Raw genomic sequence first — 21,515 nt, 5'->3', positions numbered from 1 at the left:
TCAAGTTCAGATTGAAGAACGCCTTAAATAATAGGCAACTTCTCTAACATTTAAGCTGAAACTCGCTTCAAATCGGTGACCCAACAACAGTGACGTCATGACACACTTTGAAATGAACACCCAGTAGTACTGACCTTGTAATAAAATGAAGCTGACACAATATGAAATTTAACTTGTTGTAAAACATATTGAAATAGTTGGTTTGACAGTTTTGCAGCAGATGTTAAGTATTCTGCATTGTTGATTTTAAACTCATTTTAAGAGCAGTATTCGTTAGAGTTAATTGTGAAATGTTCACTGAACATTTTGTGCATTTGGCTGCAAAAGGGTATCTGTCGGATACAGGGGGGAGAGCCATTAATCCTTCCCATTGAATGCTTTAAGGAACCAACCTGGACAAATACCCAATGTCCCATCCCTACCTTCCCGTGGTGCAGCTGTTAGTAAGCATAATTTTACGAGCTGAACTAAAGGGAGGGGCTACTCATCAATTAGCACTGGTCACCTTGATGAGTTAATGACTGAATTTGGTATAATTTTCCTCTATTCAATAACTAATTCCCTCTTTACCCTTTCCTATCCAGTCCTCTGACTGAACTTTTACTTTCTTCGACCCCGACGGCAATAGAGCATTCGAGGCCTAGGGGTTCATTTCCCTTTCCTTCCTCCTCTTTCTACTTTTCTGTTCCTAGTGCTGACCTGCTATGGCACTAAAATCGTCCTCCAGTGGCTTAAAGAGGGAAAGCTGGTGATCAACAAGATCTCCCAACTAGGTCCAATGGACCCGTCGACCAACAGCAGGTGTGGTCCTCCAGACATTCTGGGGGTTGTGTGTGAATGAAGTAGCCACCAAAATGTTAAAATATGGTGTTCACTTAAATCGACTACAACTTGCCATTTTCACTGCCCATTGTGCAACTCAAACCAAGAAATGGATTCGGAACACCTCAAAATCTGTGCTTCAGTGGCTGACCATGATAATATCTTTGAAAAATATTGGAGTGCAAGAGGTCAAATGACTTTATTGTCAAATGCCTGGCATTAGAAAACAACAACATTTTGTGCATTTGACAGTTCATATTTTTAGTATAAACTTACAGATTAGAACATATTAAGACACTGCAAAAGATTAAAAAACGGGCTCTCAAGCATTGTCGTAATAATTCAACATTAAAATGGGACACACTCAAGGACAGGAGAACGCGAATTCGATTATGCGCAGTGTTCAAAACATACAGAGGTGAGCCTGCCTGGAGAGAAATAAAAAATAGGTTGCAGCCGCCAAATTACTCTTCAAGGAACGACCACTCATATAAATTGAGGGAAAGAAGACAGAGGACGGACACTGGAAAGTTTTCTTTTCTCAATCGTACTATCAGGGACTGGAATGCTTTACCTGCAGACTTACTAAAGGCTTTACCAACAACCAAAAATGTATTCAAAAATAGGCTTAAGGACTTTACTAATAGACGGTAGTATATTATGCACACTATTTAAAGGGTGTAATTGATGTTTTGTTATTTGAAGTGTTGTATCAATGAAGAAGTATGTTTGTGTCAGTGAAGTTTTATAGTTTATAATGGTAGAACAAAGTATTTGAACAGTGAAATGTTTTTGAAGTGTTAGTGAAATCAGGATAGTATCAGTGAAATGTGTCGTAGTTCCAGTGCAGTGAGTGAGTTGACAGCAAAATGAGTGTAGTGCTGAAAGGTACTTGTGCATGTATGAACATATACTCTTGAATTTTAGTTCGAACTTATGGTTAAGATACAAATAAGATTTACTTTAAATGTTATTTTAAGTGATCGTGCTTCATTTAATTTAGGATGCTCCTTGTTAATATTATTATACTATTGTTATTATTTCCATTTTGAATCTTGCGTACACTACTTTTAACACTTGAATATAATTAATTGATTAACTAGTGGACTTACTCGTGTTAATTATGTAATATTTGTCTGGCTTATAGCTGTTTCAGTGCTTACCGCACCATCCTCAGAACCTACTAGATCACGGTGTCATCTCGAACTTCTCTGCCTGTTATGTGGGTGTGTTCGATTGTTGAAAGGTGTTGAAGAGTGGAGTCAACACACATCAATTTCAGTACACACACACACTATTTGACTCCACTCTTCAACACCTTTCAACAATCGAACACACCCACATAACAGGCAGAGAAGTTCGAGATGACGCCGTGATCTAGTAGGCTCTGAGGATGGTGTGGTAAGCACTGAAACAGCTGTAAGCCGGACAAAGCTTACATAATTAACACGAGTAAATCCACTAGTTAATTAATTATGTTATTATTTATTAGTATTAAATTATTATTATTATTATTATTAATTTATTATTGTCTTTATTATTAATTGTCATTATTGAGTGTAATTAGTTACCACTGCCACCGGATATTTACCCATTTGCAGTGTGAATAAATATTTACATACATTATCGTTCGGGTTCTTTGATGTGTCTAAGCGACCACAAAGTTCAATTTTACAATTTTTTAGTAATTTTCGCGAAGTTAGTGAAAATTTCACATTGGCAAATGTTCCTTCACTGCTGCAGTGTGACGATGTTGTCGCAACATTCTTCTCAGAAGTAGTTTCACATCCCCCTGTGAAAACATAGCTGATGTTGATAATAATAATGATAATAATAATAATAATAATAATAATAATAATAATAGTAACTTACAAATTGCTTTTAAGGAACCCGAAAGGAACATAAGTTCGCCATTTGCCCCTATCCTGAACAAGATTAATCCTGTCCCTACCATCATATCCCACCTCCTTTAAATCCATTTTAATATTATCCTCCCATCTACACTTTCGCCTCTCCAAAGGTCTTTTCCCTTCAGATCTTCCAACTAATACCACAGTCTAGTATATACAGTCGCGAAGCTCAATACGTAGTAAATATGCAAACATTAGATAGTTGCTCACCACTAGGATCGCTAATATCACCTCATTACAGGCAATGCAAAATAGGACCGTCACAGCACCCTCAAAACTCAAGCTTCGTGACTGTATATAGTAGACTGTGCTAATACTCTGTATGCATTTCTAGATTCACCCATACATGCTACATGCCCTGCCCATCTCAAGCATCTAATATGATATATATTTCTCAAAATCTTCGATCCTGCTGGCCCTTCACATTTCTGTATTCGGGCCAGCATTCCCTTGCTTGCACTATTTACCACTTTAAACAAGAAGTATTTTGACACTTGAAGCCTGTTCTTGCTAGTCTTTCATGTCCCTTCACTTTCACTTGGCCATCCTTTTACTTTATCCACTACTATTCTACTTCCCTTCTCTTATTCTCAGTTCCCTTAAAAATAATTCCTACCTTCATAATTAACTTAATACTTTAAATAACTATACATATAACTTATTCAATATATAAGACCTAACCCTTGTTGACTATTTCACTAAAATCTTGAACTATTTTTATATTCACTATCTAAACTCTTCTCACACAACACATTAGCACTCGTATCCTAGCAACATTGCTTTCACTTTATTTATAACACTATTTAACACTGAGCCCCACGCCGTGGCGTCGCGGTCTATGGCATCCTGCCTAGGACTCGCGTTACGGAATGTGCGCTGGTTCGAATCCTTATGGAGAAAGAAATTTTCTCATGAAATTTCGGCCAGTGTATGGGACCGGTGCCCACCCAGCATCGTGATGCACTTGGAGAGCTACGATAGGTAGCGAAATCCGGTTATGCAAACCAGCTATAACGGCTGGGGGGCTCATCGTGCTAACCACACGATACCTCCATTCTGGTTGGATGATCGTCCACCTCTGCTTCGGCATGTGGCCGTGAGGCCAGCAGCCGGCTGGTAGGTCTTGGCCCTTCATGGGCTGTAGCGCCACAGATTAAAAATTATTTAACACTGAAAAAAGTACAACAGCTCACTTCCCTTTATCCATTACCTAGCTAATCTACTATTATTTCAGCCCAGTGATGCACCATTTCCTCAGATTATAGACAGGTTTTTCCCCACTACTGCCCCCTCTTTTCGCACTCCTGGCACGCTTTACACACTCACTACTTCCCCTTCTATTCCCCGCACTTATTTTGCTTCCTCGTTCACCAGTCTCTTCTTTTGTTGGTTCAGCATTCCTCTCTCTCCCCTTCTCAAACATCTAATAATACAAAATTTAAAATACCAATAATGTAAATTGTAAACACTTTTAATAATGACTCTCCTTGACAAAATTCTGCGTACACCACTGAATATGGACATACATATACTTGCTGCTATAGCGCTACTCCAAGGGCACATATTTTAAGAATTACGAACCTCAACCAGTCCTGACTATCATCACCTTGACTTGCCTCTATGTGAGCATTTAGTCAGCTTTTGCAAGCTCTTCTCTCAGGTTCATGTCCCTCTCAATAGTTTTCCTCGGTCTCTGTGGATTTCATGCAAGGGCCTCACTGCATCTCTTTCAAGTAACCTTCTGTAGTGCTTTTTTGACATTAATACGTCTATAAGTTGGGTCCAGTACTAGGGTGCCATCCCAGAAAATCGAGTCACATTTTCAGGCTAGTTTTGTTGCGCCTATAATTTCTAAACTACACGACATAATTCAGTGAAGTAAATGACGATCAACAGACGAAGAATAAATGTATTCAATGTGATCTTGAGTTGGGGCGTGGCTAACGAGAAAGACAGGCTGCAGCACAAATCGGAGTGACATGGTTACCTTGGTCTAGTCATGGCCATCTTGACAATCGCCTAATATAAATACATGTTCAAAGTACTAAAAAAACAAAGGAATAACTACATTAAATTCATGTTAAATGTGCATTTATATATAAACTTGTTCAATGTTGGCCATGTTACGACTAAGAATGTGACGTCGTGCCATAGTTTGTCTTTCTCATTAGCCACGGTTGGGGTAGGTGACGTCATCTAGCGATACACAGGAAGAGGAAGTTGAGGCACGAATTGGTGGGAGTGGCAGTGAGGCAGAGTAACTCGAGAATGCGAAGCAATAGAACGTTTGCAGTGGTGTCAAACGATTCATAACGAATCAGCTTACAGTCTCAATTGAGCAACAGTTAACAAATTAAATTGGAAAAATTTGTGGAGAGAGAAAATTCACAATATGAGGCATATGCAGCGCAAATGGGAGTGGGCATATTAGCAACAGGTAGCAAACGATAGAGCATGATGGTTACTATAGCAACCGACAGTTTACTGTCATTGCATTCAAGATGGCTACTTCCGGAGTCCTAACACAGAGAAGATGTATCGGGTTTTCAGGGTATGTGGAAAAAAAAGATATTGTCATTGCTGACATTTACCTTACCAGTAATTAATTCTAAAAGGAACGTATCCATGCATAAAACCAGCAGCTGTCTTTCCGATTTTTTTTCTAATTGTGCAGGGTGTGCGCCATAGGAGGCTGGTCTACGCTACACCCATGATGAGATGATGATAAGAATGTTGTTGGGATGCACAGAGGAACCAGAGCTCCTGGAGAAATTCCCTGTTACCTGGACCACAGGCTTGTGCAACACAAGTTATAAATTGGGATCGAACCTGAGTACACGGGTTTATGAGTCCAGCATCATAGGAAACGTTTTTATCAATTCCTACTCTTTCAATCAGAAGGTATCCATTGTGGAAAATGTATCATTGCAGGTAATGAAAACCACCAGAAGGTGCTTCCATCCCAGAAATTTCACTGAACACTTATCTATGTAAAAATTAATTGTTTGGTCCAGAATTATCTGTTGTTATTAATGGAAAAAAATTAATCTCCACATAGATCATTCGTCTAACAGTACATATACTGTAGGAGTCCAGGCCACCAAGTCACTCAATTGAGTGCGCACCTGTGTGATGTGATGACTATTGATTTACGGTCTTACTAATAAAAACTATATACAGACGTTTAACTGTCTTATACTTATACAATGAGTAGCTCATTTATAAGTCGTGTATAAATTCCTTACTAATAATCACTACATACGTCGTATATAACAGTATAACTGTTACACAGCTACGTCATAGTTTCGTCATTACTTCGTTACGAAAGGTAATAGAATATCTGAGGTTCTCTATTGCATCCAGTAGAGCGCTCTAGTGTGGCATGTTAAATATCGATAGTACAACTGGCTCTAATCGATTACCACACTACATTTTGGTCAAAGAGTACAAGCTACAGCAATATTATTCTATTAAATTGTAATAACTGCCTCCCATTGGAGGTAGCCCAGAAGGACTCGGTATACTCTCCTACATGAATTTTGCTATGATCTTTGGTTTGTTCTTCTGTGGTTACAAGGTAAACATCATCATAAAATGACAGTCGATATGAACAGCTGTTAAAGGGGCGGCCATTTTTTCCCTATATATAACGCTTAAACAAGGGGTTTCGTGTATATAACTACTGCAAAGCAATTCCCATTGTATAGTTACAGCCTGTTTATACATCCATCGCCTATGCATTGTTTATTAGTAACGTTTTCTGTCTCAACTCTGCGTAAGTCTCATATACACGGTTTATTAGTAAGACTGTTAATATATATGTCAATATATAAAGTCGAACATGGAGTAAGGCCACTAAGAGAAAAGAACGAAAGGAGAAAGATGCGATCCAGTGTGGGCTGAACTTTGGTGTCGCTCTGTGATTAGACCACCCAATGAGTAGAACTGGGCGAATTTTTCTCCATTAATAACAAATGGTAACTATTAGAGTAGCAGAGTACAGGAAAGTCTAAGTTGACAATACCTAGAACAGTGGTTCTCAACCTTTTTCAATGATATATCATTATTTTTAATCTAGGGCATTAGCTGTACCACTAACCAAATTTATAACGGCAAATCATCAAGTGTTGCTCCCAGCGTCATAATAAATGTTTCTATGCTTCAGTAGGCCTACCAATAATTGATTGCTTTATTTAGGCGTGTTTATTTAAAAAACAATTACTATCTGAATTTACTTAATGGACTGTTCCACAAAATACACAGAAAAAGGCTACATATTACTCGTATGTTTATATTTTACGATAATTTATATTTTTATTTCACACTTTAAGTACCAGACAGCAGTGGCTCATGTACCACTAGTAGTACGAATACCGTAAGTTGAGAACCACTGACCTAGATTCATTAAAAACAGCACAAACATCATGGTTGTTAGGAAGTTTTTATTAATACTATTACACTGGGTATATCAGTTTGCCAGACACAAGACTCCGTATCAGATTTCCCCATTCAACCTTGGGTGGTGGATGTACGGGTTCTGGCATGCAGTAATGGACTGTCTTCCACCAGGAACCAGACACTGGCTGAACTGACAGAAGGAGTGGTCCTTCTGTTTCCCTGACTCGTACTGTCAGGTGGATTGTACCTGGAAAAAAAAAGACGAGATTTCCATATACAGAGGGGTGCCAAAAAAAAATGTATACACTCTTTAATAGCTCATAACTAACTCACTTTTTAATATTTTTTCAAATGTGACCGCTTAAAATAATGGCTAAGTCAGACTAAACTTTGAGGAAAGAAAATTCATTCTAAGACTGAGAACATAAGTGAAGTGCAAAGACGGTTTAGAATGGAATTTCAATGAGATTCACCAACGCGACTCACAATTGCTCGTTTGCGAGATAAGTTTGAAGATGAAGGAACTGTTCAGAATATCCATAAGAACAATTCTGGAAGACCACGAACATCCGCCAGCCCCACAAGAGAAAGAGAAGTCATCAGAAGGTTTCAGCAATCTCCTAGAAAATCTGTTCAGCAAGCAGCTCATGAGACAGGACTTTCAAAATCGAGTGTCCATCGCATTTTGAAGCGTGCTCAATGGAAAAGTTTTATTCCTAGATTAGTCCACGCTCTCAATGAAGATGATCATGACCGGAGAATTGAATTTTGTGAGTGATACCAAGCAAAATGTGCGTAATTTCCATACAAGATTGGAGTGATGAAGCCACGTTTAAGTTAAATGGCTCAATTAATCGTCACAACTGCACCTACTGGGCATCTAACAATCCTCATGTGACAGTGGAACAACATGTGAACTTATCAGAAGTTACAGTGTGGTGTGGTTTGTCAGCATTTGGTTTAATTGGATCTTTCTTTTTTGATGGTACCGTGACTGGTGCAATTTACCTCAACTTGCTAAAGGAATCCGCCAAGCCATGCATCGAAGAGATGTTTAGGAATGAAGAATGGTACTTCCAGCAGGATGGAGCACCTCCCCACTACCACACGACGTGAGGGCCTATCTTAACGGCCACCTGCAAACAGATGGATAGGACGAAGAGATAGTACAGAGTACTCCCCTTGCTTATCGGATTTGACCCCGATGGATTTTTTTCTGTGGGGACATGTCAAGCACAATGTTTACAGCACAAAACCAGCTACAATCGATGAGTTGAGGGCAATGATTGAAAGAGAATGTGCCCAAATATTAATCAAAATGATTAGGAACGTTTTGGATTCCACCGGTCACCATTATCAGCTGTGCCTGGACCACAATGGCCAACAATTTGAACACTTTCAATAAATGACTGGTTTTTACATTGGTTCACATTATTTTTAGTTTTGAAACTTTTCTGCATCATAATAATTCTTAACGTTGTAGTCATTGAAAGAGTGTATACAATTTTTTGGCACCCTGTGTATTTACAAATTCAAATTCATTGCATGACAGCCTACGGAGGGCCAAGGACTACTAACCAACTGCTGGTCTGACGTCCAGATGCCTCAACAGAGTGTGTGGGTAACATGTGGTTAGCAAGATCCCTCCAGCTTTCAAAACCGGATTTCACTGCTCATTGTAGCTCCCCAAATTCATCATATGTTGGGTAAGCACCATTCTCATACAATGGCCGAAATTTCATGATAACATTCTTTTCTCATGACGACTAACTAGTATTTAGTCAGTATCACTAGTTTAAGGCATGATGTAGACCAGTGGTGGGGGTTGTATAAAGAGCTGTGGTTTAAAAACTTTTTTCAGGACAACCAACACACCAGCGACCATAAAATCCATTCATTCATTTATACTTTCTTCACAAACAACACATTACAAAGAAAAGGCGTAATACAATTTGAAATTAAATTTAAATATCAATAATGGATAAAATATTATATAGCACACGAGAGTAAACAGATTTTATGTGCTCGTGGAAATTATCACCTGAGGCTTCAGGTGCTAAATTTTCTACTCACTCATAAAATCTTGTTTGTTGAGCGCACGTTATTACGGCCTCCCAACTAACACTCTATATGCATTTCTGGATTCGCTCATACGTGCTACAAGCCCTGCCCATCTCAACTGTCTGGATTTAATGTTCCTAATTATGTCAGGTGAAGAATACAATACGTGCAGTTCTGCGTAACTTCATTCCTCTTAGCCCCAAATATTTTCCTAAGCACCTTATTCTCGAGCACCCTTAACCTCTGTTCCTCTCTCAAAGTTTGTGAGCGGAAGTAGCAAACATAAACATGAGTCTGTAGTTGCAGGCTAGAATACAATTCAGCATAACAGTTTTCCTCACATACTTCCATGTACCATTCATTACTACATATTGTAAAATAGTCAGCAGTATTGCACACACGGTGTGCGAACCAATAAAATAACTTTATTTTAGTTGATACTGGATCACCAGCACATTTTTAGCCAAATGATTAGTGTGTCACTATTTGTTATTAAAATTTTCGACATTTTTCAACTTTAATTAAAAACCTTTATTTAAAATAGTACTGGTATTTAAGTGAATGCTTTTGAAGCTTAAAGCTACTATCACAGTTCGTTTCATTTCAAATACTTACTACTAATGGCTGTAGATCGTAAGAGCCACAATGTGCTCACATAAAGGGGCAGACACTGGAGTACATAGCGCACTCGAGTCAGAAGACCTCCCAGGCCAATTACTACCAGCCGGAGCTGTGCAAGAAATGAAACATATATTATTAAACACAGGATAAAAGGGAGGAAGTAACCAGTTTTTTAGACAGACATTCCCTAAAAGTAGATCTTTTAACTCTATAATCTTTTCACTGTAAGAAAAATCCTAATGTAAACAATAGCACGTGACTGAAGTGAGGCTTCATTGGCCACTGTTTGGCGCCATAGATTCTCAGTACATGTTCCCGCCTAAAAGATTAAAGCAGACTAACAGCTTGCGAGATGAGATTCATGCGCCGAACAGCTGGCTACACTAAATGGGATCGAAAGAAAAATGAAGATATCCTTCAAGAACTTAATGTGTCATCAATACTGGACTGTATCTCCAGATATCAATTATATGAAATGTTGTACTTGTTCGAGGCATTGGTTATTGTGTATTATCTTACTTCTGACGGGTCTTGTCCTAAAAATGCCATTACTTTTGATTTTTGTGCTGAAATTTCCATCCCAAAATTTTTTAATATTTTATTTAATGTCTATAATCCTCTTTGTAAATTATTCTCTGAATTGGAAATTATAACTTGATCATCGGCATAGAGTAAGGTATTTAATGTTAGAGCACGAGTTATTTTGATTCCTGAAAAAAAAAAAAAAAAAAAAAAAAATCTTAGGGAAAATTACATTACTTTCAAGCCTCAAAAAAGCAGTATAAGGATAGATAATTTGATGACAACCCAGAGCACGTCAACGGTTAAAAAAAAAGTGTACAAATTAAATATATTGCCTCAACAACTATTTATTTATAACTCTCTATGAAACAATTAAATATTAAATGTAATTATGAAAAATTAGGCAGCACCTACAATCAAGTGGTCTACCACTGACATAGACCACCACTTGCTCTTAATGTAATAAAGTTCCACTATTACAATGAGGGGGAATACAGGGGAGATGTGTCTACACTAGCATGAATGAATGGCTGTCAAAAAAAACAGTATACAACACACATGGTGAAAATGATTTTATGTTGTTTGTAGAGTTGCTACACTAGGTATGTGGCCTCCCTACTCACAAAATAAATGCTATTTTTAACACTTGTATCGTAAATAACTATTGACTGTAAGTTATATTGAAATAAACATTCCCAAAATTATAGTAAAAATCTTAGTGACTTAAACGATTCAATTAGGTAAAAATCCCTTTCAAGGATACAAGACAACAGTGATTGTTTTTTGTTTTCGGAGAACATGCAAAAAATTGGTAAGTTACGTAGAATGCATGATCGAGCTTGAAGCTTGATACAGACCGAGGTGAACACGATGTAGTACATGAACGTAGTGGGAAGCAGGAAGAGCAAAATGGTGAATGCCAGAGTCCCCACGAACAGTTGGTCTGGTGAGTACTGGCATGAGTCCACACGACCTCTCAGAGGATTGCGCTTCCGTCCAAGGAAGAGGCGCCACAAAGCTACTAGGCCTGATACTTGCAGATTGTATAGTCTGGAATAACGTAATAACATTAAATATCCAAGTCCTCAGTCTGAAGTGGCTGTTGTTTTTTTTTTAATATGCATTTCATTGCTATGGTAACTGTGTCATGCTTGTGTAAACAAAAGAATACAGACAGCAATAATTTTTACAATGGTTTTGCCTTTATGAGTTCAGCGCTATTAAGGCTGTGTCTCAAAGCTCAAATCCATACTACACACTAGTGACTAACTACTTGGTGACTTGTAAACTACACACTAGGGAGCTTTGGAAATGTATGCTTGAAACATGGCCGTCTTCATAGATTATTTTTCTAAAAACCATGACATCATGGTGCAGCACTGAATTAAGAAGGCAGTGTCCTAATGCAGTTTCATTACGAGTTATGGAAAAGATAAGGGCTTAATATTTACAGTAATGTTTAAAACATTGTACAGAAGGTACTAACAATGTCAGTGTTCAAAGTTAACGTGTTATTCTACATCATATTTGCATTATTTCACTTCCAAAGCATTTTCAGATTTCATAACCCCAATTGCTGATGAGGTATTCATGTTTGTTTAGTGAACAAGTCATCAATCAAGCAAGCATTTTCGTTGACTAGCTACTACGGACTTGATTGCTATGCACTATGTAGCTTTGGATCATAACTTCTGATGTCACATCCGGCTATTTAGTCAATAATCTAGTTCACTTCAGCTGAAAATGTAGCTTTGAGACACGGCCTAAGAATAGATAATGCACCAGATTTCGACCATTACATGGATTGGGAGATCATTTTGTAAGTGGGTTAACAAATTTGAGGAAAATGGTGCAGTTACTAATGCCTTGTATAACATAGAAGAACGACAACATGGTGGTGGTCATATTTAATTTTTTTTTTGTTTCTCTCATAAAAACTCCCATTTCTTTACGAAGAAATTGATGTTTTTATTTTTGCAAGATCTAAAAATTTGCCAAAGTTATGGTCATTTGAAACTGGGAACTTAATTTAGAATAATCTTATATTTTACTGTGTATATGAAATTCAGAATTTTATTCGAAATTAGCTATAACAATATTATCTTCTTGATTTTTTCTCATATGCAGAGACGAAGAGGAAGGCATAAAGTAGGAAAGACTGGAGAATGCTGGGTTTGCAGTGAAAGTCCTGCTCTTGGGCAAAACACTATGAATGAATGATTTCTTTTTTTTTTAAGAAATGGTGACTAAAAAGCAATTAATGTATATGGCAAGAATTGCCTCTTTTTTTTTTTTTATAACCTTTTGCATCAGCAACCCATACAGCACAGCATACCTCATCTCTAAAAAAATTGTTTATGGTAAGTTTCAGTATTACTGTTTACATTTTTCTGCCCATCATGGTCCATATTCACTAACACATATATAACACTCTATGAAGAAGAGAAGAGCTGTATGTTTGTTAACAACTCCAAGAAGAAAACAAAAATGAAAACTGCAAATATAAAATACAAACCTTGCAGCATACACGTAGATGCAGTAGATATGAAAACTGACCAAAGCCAGAAGATCTGCAAGAATGGATGCTTGAAATGTTAGTCCTAGGCGACCGAGGCACAGGAAAATATGGAATGTTACTTCCAACAACGGCTTTGCAACAACTGTAAATGAATTGAAACAATGTTACAGTACAAAAACAGAATGCCTTCTCCAATTTGTCTAAAAAATGCTTGATATATGACATTCATAAGCCTCTCAAAATAATTTTTTATATATATTGAAAAAATAAAACGAATCTCACCTGTGCATAAGTCATACATAATAAGGAAGTATTTTACAGACCTTATAAGATCTGCTTTGAAAAGGACCAACTTGAGAACTGCGATGGCCGAATTAATCATGTATTGTAAGACTAAGAATATTATTCATTAAATCTCAGAAAATATCATGTATATGTATCATATATCCGAAAAAAAAACGCATAGAGGACCTGTGTGCAGCTTCTGAAAGATCTCTTAACTGTTTAATTTCGCCCTTTTGATATTAACCCATGCCTTAAGTCCCGAGAATAAACATAGAAGGACTGTTTGTACGAGGGTGTTCTGGAAAGTAATGCCTCCTAATTTCGTGTGTTATTGTTAACAAATTTCGGAGTACTAGCTGTTATACATTCTACTCAGTTAATTTTCCTGCTTCACTGACTTAAGTTTCGGGAAAAACGTAATATGGCAAACGCTAAGCTCCGCCCACAACCCCTTTCCACTTTTCCACTACAAGCTCACCATGACATCTAGTGTAGGAAAGTGGAACAAAAAGAACAAATGCGACATCTATGAATCAAAAGAGGAACTTCGTCCTCTCTCTCTCTCTCTCTCTCTCCAGCCTCTCCTTCTCTGTTCCTTGCTTCATGCCTCTTTTTTTTTTTCTTATGACTTCGCAGAGGGTAAGATTCGATCCAAGTAAGTTCGTAACTAAACGCTAAACGCACGGTTTTTGGTCACGTTTTAGACCTCTCGGCTACTGAGGCGAGTTGGGGGTAGAAGAGAAAATGAATCTATTTATGTTTAAGGGAACTGCCATAACGTATTGCAGAAGAATGGCGTGGAGGACAATGACCGAGGGTAGAAAGTGGCGGGCTTGTGAATGTAGCTTGGTAGGGGTTTACTGCGGGGGTGGCATAAGTGTTAACGCACGCTGGTGGATCTTCATTGTGTCCGTTTCCAGCTTCGTGTACAGACGTAACCACGTGTAGTGATGAGCTGTACCGAAGACGTGTACTTCCTCAAATTGTGTAGGGAGAATTTGAAGGCGGATACGGTAAGGTATTGTGAGGAGCATGGACTACTTGCTAGTCATTACGAGTGTCCACCAACCTGTGGGAAAAATATGAAATTAGCGCCGAACTGATGGTGTGCATTGGACAGTGGGGCAGTGCGAAGTTAACAGGTGAGTGTTGTTTAATGAAAAAACCACATTGTTGTGTTGTGTAGTACTTTATGCTGTTGTCTAATGCCCCAATTTTGTTAGTACGTGTTATGAAATACGTGCGAGACGAGGCAGTGATCCGTCGAAGTGAGACAGATAGTAGAGAGAGAGCATGTGAGCGAGGTGCCAAGCAGCGTGGGTGGGGATAATTTCCTCTACTGGCGTTCGCCGTATTACGTTTACGCCCAAGTTTCGTACCTCTGTCACTAGAGAGCTCTGAATTATAGCCTGAAACATGGCAGCATGTAACAGCACTATGTCAGTGTATCTGAAGCAGCGCGCTGTGTTAAAGTTTCTGACAGCAGAAAATGTAGCCCCAATTGACATTCATTGGGAGAATGAAGGCTGTTTATGGAGCACATTAGTACTGTGCGACATTGGTCTGTTCGTGCTTGTAATGAACCTGGTGCGACTCTCAACTTGTGTGACAAAGAACAGAGCATGTGCAGGCAATATTCACAGAACTGGAATTCCAAAAGCTTTGTGCACGATGGGACTTGGTTTCACTGTCTTTGATAATCCTCCATACAGTCCCAATCTGGGACCATCACATTTTCATCTGTTCGCCATAACTTTAAGAACACCTGAGAGGACTGCACCTTGATTCTGACGATGCAGTGCAGAAACTTAGTTTCACTGTCTTTGATCATCCTCCATACAGTCTCGATCTGGTGCCATCTGTTCCCAAAACTTAAAGAACACCTGATAGAACCGTCCCTTGATTCTGACGATGCAGTGCAGACAGAAGTGAGGCTGTGATTCTGTCATCAAAGTGATTAATTCTACAGTGACGATATCAAGAAAATGGTTTACAATTCGGAGAAATGTGCTGATCGTCAGGGCGACTACGCGAAGAAATAATTATATGGATATCAACAATAAATTTTTAGGAAGTTATCACTTTTTGTTTTACTCAAGTAACTATAACCATTTTCAAATAAAAAATTAGGAGACAAAACTTTTCAAAACAACCTCATAGTATACTTTTGCACACATTACCCCATCAAAGTAGGTATTATGATCGTGACCAGGGGCCTGTTTCTCAAAAATACTAGTTTAGTAGTTCACCAGTTACTAGTTACCAGAGTATATTTCACCAGCTCTAGTGGATTCTGTTTCTCAAACTATTTTACCAGTCTAGTAACTTGTGACAATTTTTCACTAGTCACATGATCTCTTTCACTAGTCAGCTGATTGAGTGCATTTGTTTATAGTAATTGGTAGGTATTGTTATTTGAGGTTAGAAGGCTAAGTTTTTTGTGTTTTGGTTTTGATTTCTTTTTTCGGTTGAAATTCCATCAATTGAAAGCAAATTAACTATACTCAATATGATTAATGAATCAAAGGATATACTATTCAGTGCTTTTTCAAGCACAATAAGAAAAAATTATAAAGTAAACGAATGGACAAAAAATGTTGTAATGTGTGGAGCTGTGGAACTGATACCTCAGAACAAAGATTATGCATACGTTAGGGACACTTACTGGCCCAACATTAAGAAAGCAACTTTGATGAGTACCAATTCAAGTTCACAGTATCATCACAGTCTAGTATATACAGTCACGAAGCTTGAGTTGTGAGGGTGCTAGGAACAATAGACTGAGCCGGTACTATTTCGCATTGTATGTAATGAGGCTATATTAGCGACCCTAGTGGTTAGAAACTATCTATGGATGCATATTTACTACGTATTGAGCTTCGTGACTGTATATACTAGACTGTGGTATCATAATATAAACATATTATGTAGTTAGTGGGTCAACTGTCGACATTAATGCCACTTATAACTAAATGAAAAATTTCGCTAATTATTTTTTTCAGTTTTACATTTGATCTATTCATAAATTAGTGTCGTTTTATATTTAATTTGTAGGCTAAAGTTGACAATGCCAGAAGAACTGGCAGTGGAGGAGGAAAGCCAGCAAAATTCACTGCAGTTGATGAATTGGTATTAGATTGTTAGGAAAATACAAGTATTCTGCATGTGTTGCTGGTCTAGGACAGAAAGATCTGATGGCATTGGAAAATAATCAACATCCCAATTTGTATTTGAAGCTTTGCTGATAATGCATGACTTCTATTATATGTCTTGTTATAGCAGATTCCACTATAATTAACAACTCTCCAAGCTTTTCAAAATTCAAATTATGGTTTATTTAACGATGCTCACAAATGCCGAGTTTATATCAGTGTCGCCGATGTGCCAGAATTTTGTCCAGCAGGAGTTCTTTTACATGCCAGTAAATCTACTGACATGAGCCTGTCGCAATTTAAATACACTTAAATGCCATCGACCTAGCTCGGGATCGAACCCACAACCTCGAGTATAGAAGGCCAGCGCTATACCAAGTACGCTACTGAGGCTGACTCCAAGCTTTTCGGCAATTTACCTGAACTGTTCATTATATTTAAATAAATGCTCCTGTAAATGAATAATAATAGTTCTTTCTCGATATAGTTTTAGCTCTTCTTACAACTTCATCACTTCAATTGGAATGACTAAACCACATGTATTAAAAAAATAAATACAATATTTTGTTTTGATTATCTGAGAAAGGTTGTCACTGGTAACTGATAATACAGAAATCACCAGTCTTTAGAGTCTTGTAGGAATATTCCTGTTGAATACTAGAATAATCAACTAGATTAGCATTTTGAGAAACAGAATCACTTATGAACTGGTGAAATCGACCAATATTACTAGTCTGTGAACTGGTAACTATTACTTTACCCTTGTAGCTTCTAGAAACACAGACTTGTAAAATAAACTAATATTACTACTGTACAGACTAGTATTACTAGTCCGTGAGTTTTGAGAAACAGGCCCCAGAAGTGACAAGTTGCTTTCCTGCTAGTGCAGTGTTTCTCAGCATTTCTGATGATAAAGCCCCCTTTTCTCACACTAGTTGGTCTAAGAAGTAGAACAGAATGTAGAAAGAACATAGTAATGTGAAATTTGATATAGGCCTAAATTTAAAAAGAAAAAAAATTTAATATATTTTTATTTAATGCAAAATAGTCATATGTTTAAATTTTCATACACGAACTTAAGATGCTTTGGATGCGACTTACAGTGTTGTAACATAATGTACCGTAACACTGAACATTCATATTGTATTCAGCAAAACAAAAATGATCAATATTAGAGAGTTAAATTCACCAAATATGAGTGATCACTGCTTAGACCCTATGTTGTTCGACAGCTAATAGAAGTGTATGTTTTTTTTTTTTATTACATAAGATAAACACAAACTTACATTTTGATATTATATAGAATGAAATGAGTTATCACTCTAAACTTATCTAATTGATCAACTTACCGAGAAATGTCCACCAAAGATTTATGTGGTATAAAAAGAATCGACCCAACATATTATTAAAGGCATAATTCAATTTGAGACCAGCAGGAATCCCCATCAACCAATGCAACAATTCCCGGAGACTCCTCACAACTACCTGCAAGTAAATGACAAAGATCGATTGGGGGATGCTATTATAGGGTAGGCGATCTTTTTAAATGAGCGTGGTTAACTTACTGAACAAATAAAACAATATTTTATGCTGGAGACTATGATCAAATTCCAGTATATAGTAGACTCGATAGAATTTGATATACAAAGATAGTGCTGAGGTAGTTTATTTTGTAATACATTTCTTCACAATAAATCACGCAAACTAGAGCTATGTACATTTCTTTAGGAGATCAATTTTGTATAATTTTTATGGTGAACATTCAACAGTGCAAGTAACCACATGAATTTTCAGGACTGGTACCGATGCCTGAGTCTTCAGGCATAATATGTATAATAAGAAAAACTGGTGTCATTGAATGATAAACGTCCTTATAAGTAGGCCTACCTTTTTAAGAAAACTAAACAAGGACTCTATTAATACGTGTTAAATATCAACAACACTCACGTCATTAAAGATTTTTCCTTCCAGTCACAACATTCTAGCTGCTTTAAATCTGTCTTAAACCACAGACATACTTACTTACTGGCTTTTAAGGAACCCGGAGGTTCATTGCCACCCTCACATAAGCCCGCCATTGATCCCTATCCTGAGCAAGATTAATCCATTCTCTATCATCATATCCCACCTCCCTCAAATCCATTTTAATATTATCCTCCCATCTACGTCTCGGCCTCCCTAAAGGTCTTTTTCCCTCCGGCCTCCCAACTAACACTCTATATGCATTTCTGGATTCGCCCATACGTGCTACATGCCCTGCCCATCTCAAATGTCTGGATTTAATGTTCCTAATTATGTCAGGTGAGCTCCATTCTCCTGTAACTTATCCCTCTTAGCCCCAAATATTTTCCTAAGCACCTTATTCTCAAACACCCTTAACCTATGTTCCTCTCTCAAAGAGAGAGTCCAAGTTTCACAACCATAAAGAACAACCGGTAATATAACTGTTTTATAAATTCTAACTTTCAGATTTTTTGACAGCAGAACTGATCAAAAGTCTGTTCCAATTCCTCGTAGAAGCTATCCTTTATATGGTCGTCTTTCTCTTCTGTAGGGGCATGAGCATTTATAACTACGATATCGCACCATCTACCCTTAAGTACTAAATACGCTAACCTATCACTGATAAATTCGATCTTTTTACTGCTGATTTTATTCTTTTATGAATAAAGAATCCTGTTCCTAATTGGTGATTATTGTTTCCTTCCCCATAATACAACAAATAATCTCCTATTTGTGTTACGCCGTTCCCATCTAACCTAACCTCCTGTACTCCCACAAAGTTTATTCTATATCTAGCTAGTTCTTTTGCTACTAATGTTACCCCTCCTGTTCTATATAGACTTGTAACATTCCAAGTACTAAATCGCAAAACCTTATTCCTTTGCTGTGGTTGTGCCAGAGAATCAGTCCCATTCCGAGGCTTATTTGAAGGATTCGTAACAAGCTGTTTTTTACGGTGATGGGTTCTTAGCCCTTCGCCCAACCCCCAAGCTGGAGGACCACCCCTCATTGGCTGTCCGCGACTGCTTATTCAAAATATTCACAGCTACCCTCCATATCTAGAGGCCGTCTCCTCGATCCGCAACCTGAGGACGCGCCATGCCATGGTGATAGGGACCCACAATACACGGGACATACCACATCATTTATAAAACACAAAGGAAAGAATAAGGCTAACATTTTATCGTTTCGTAGTATGCCTTTCTAACATAAACCAATCCAATTATGTCTGTAATTAAAATGTGTCAATAACTTAAATCTTATTTGTCAGTCCTCAAACGTTTCAGTTGTTCACCTTTATATTTTTTGCAATTCTAGTTTGTTTAACTCTATGTATAGCGCTGATTGTCTTTTATTTATCTGTCCGGTTATCCTATTGAGAACTATCCCCTGGTAGCGTTACGAGTGCTGCTTGTGTTAGGTATTGGGACTACCACCTTCCTGCCTCCAAACTACAAACTTGCAAGGTATTTATTTGGTTACTATTACTAGAGGAGTTTCTTCCATCTAGCTATTAAGTCAAGTCTGCTCATTGGTTTTCCGTTTTCCTCCCCAATGGGAATTACTTGGACTCTCCTCTGCCACCAAAGCTGGATCTCTTAGCTTATCAACCGCCCGATATGGGAAGACACACTGCACCAATGTGCGTTACCTTCACTTCCCTCGCCTCTTACCACCCAGCAATCTAGTTGCCCACCATGATTGTCTGGATCATTGGTATTCAGCTCTTTCACCACAAGATGTTAACCTAAAGGACGAAGGGACCAGAGACGACCAAGAAAGAGATGGAGGGATTTATGAAGCTGGAACAGGCACTTTCCGCCTATACCATGCAGTGAAGAAGAATTTAGCTATTAATGACGTAACAAGGTAACTAGCTATACAAACCTCTCCAGATTCCAGTAGCAGTGCCGTGGGTGAAGATTTCAATGCAATCAGCCAATACAACAGAAGCAACCCACTGCAAACGTCAACAATGATGGCAACAACATAATTTCCAACTTTAACAGAAAGTTTCTCCTTGCCCACACTTGACTGAAGAACCCAAATTAGGCTTCGAAGAAACATTTGTAAATGTAATCCCAGTGTAGTGTACTTTAATACCGGGTTCATGAAATGTACACAATTCAATAAAAAATTCAATACAAATAAAAATATTTGTATAATATTCCGCATAATAATGTTGTTGAATATGAAAGTACTGAATGTATGATCTTCCGACTTAAAGACTATATTTTCACTGTGAAGTTTATTTGCTAACATCTTGAAATGATCTCCATACATTGAGCTATTATATTCGGAGCTTTGAAGCAAAAATTCTGATTGCATGAACTTATGATGGTCGTATATGATGAAAACTGTCTGACGAGGTTTTGACATGTCTCTTAAATCACAGCCATTTGACGTTTCATGCAAAATAAATTCACAGCCATGTAAACCCAACAGCAACCAGTCTGTAGGCCTATTCTGCTTGACGGAATAAGTTGTTGGTAAACTCTCTTTATAATAATATCCAACAACATTGCACTGTTTATGTTTTGATTTTACTCTTCGATTTTCTCCTGGAACCTTCCCAATAATGAAATATGACTTCACGTGTTCTTCTTTGGTTTCTTGTATCATCCCATATAATAGGCCTGGTTCTTCATTATAAAGGGCACAGGGAACAAAAATAAGCAACGTTTCCATTATAAGGGTTTTTATTCCAACATTAATTCAATTGGTAGAAAATCACAAGATGTCCATTTTGTAATTATATTTGAATAGTTTGTCTTCTTACATAGTTTTCGCACCAATATTTAGGCTATATCTATGTACTATAGAGTTATAGTGATAAAACGATGTGCTTATTTACACATCCTTCACTCACGCCCACATTTCACACTTTACAAGTTCACCACACATTTCTCCCTGTCCCTACCCTATTCTGTGTTCCTTCCTGTCTACCCTCCATTACCTCACACGCCATCACACATGCTCTGATAAGCATGCATAAAATGTGACTGACAAGTGACTTTTGGTAAGAGGTTTTTTATCCTCTCAGGACTTTTTCACTTTTGTCCTTTTTTAACCAAACAATTGCGGTGAAACCCGTTGTTGGAATAAATGTGAGGTGATGTGATTTGATTGGTCAGGAATGGTATGGCAAAGGTCGATTTATCATCTTTGGTCCAGAAGGGTTCACGAATTTCGCGATAGGCTGAAGAGGCCACAGAAAGGAGA

At 37.7% G+C, this 21,515-nt stretch overlaps 1 protein-coding gene across 2 annotated transcripts; it reads right to left on the bottom strand.

The window, feature by feature from the left end:
• Positions 1 to 7,157: 7,157 nt before the first annotated feature.
• Positions 7,158 to 21,496, bottom strand: PIG-Q (phosphatidylinositol glycan anchor biosynthesis class Q). 2 transcript variants are annotated; one of them, XR_011334053.1, is made up of 7 exons: positions 20,181 to 21,496; positions 17,639 to 17,774; positions 12,850 to 12,994; positions 11,192 to 11,384; positions 9,807 to 9,921; positions 8,139 to 8,266; positions 7,158 to 7,377 (listed from the first exon to the last, which is right to left on the bottom strand). XR_011334053.1 is itself a non-coding variant. In XM_069836279.1 (6 exons), exons 1-6 carry the CDS (start codon positions 20,979 to 20,981, stop codon positions 7,187 to 7,189), a joined length of 1,581 nt encoding a protein of 526 aa, XP_069692380.1. In that variant the 5' UTR covers positions 20,982 to 21,496; the 3' UTR covers positions 7,158 to 7,186. The 2 variants fall into 2 exon arrangements, 1 of the variants encoding a protein (XP_069692380.1); XM_069836279.1 differs by lacking the exon at positions 8,139 to 8,266.
• Positions 21,497 to 21,515: the final 19 nt, after the last annotated feature.

Source organism: Periplaneta americana, chromosome 9 (genome assembly GCF_040183065.1).
Source record: "Periplaneta americana isolate PAMFEO1 chromosome 9, P.americana_PAMFEO1_priV1, whole genome shotgun sequence".
Taxonomy (NCBI): domain Eukaryota; kingdom Metazoa; phylum Arthropoda; class Insecta; order Blattodea; family Blattidae; genus Periplaneta; species Periplaneta americana.
The sequence above is the reverse complement of the archived record's forward strand: the minus strand, read 5'-3'. Positions and strand labels throughout refer to the sequence as shown.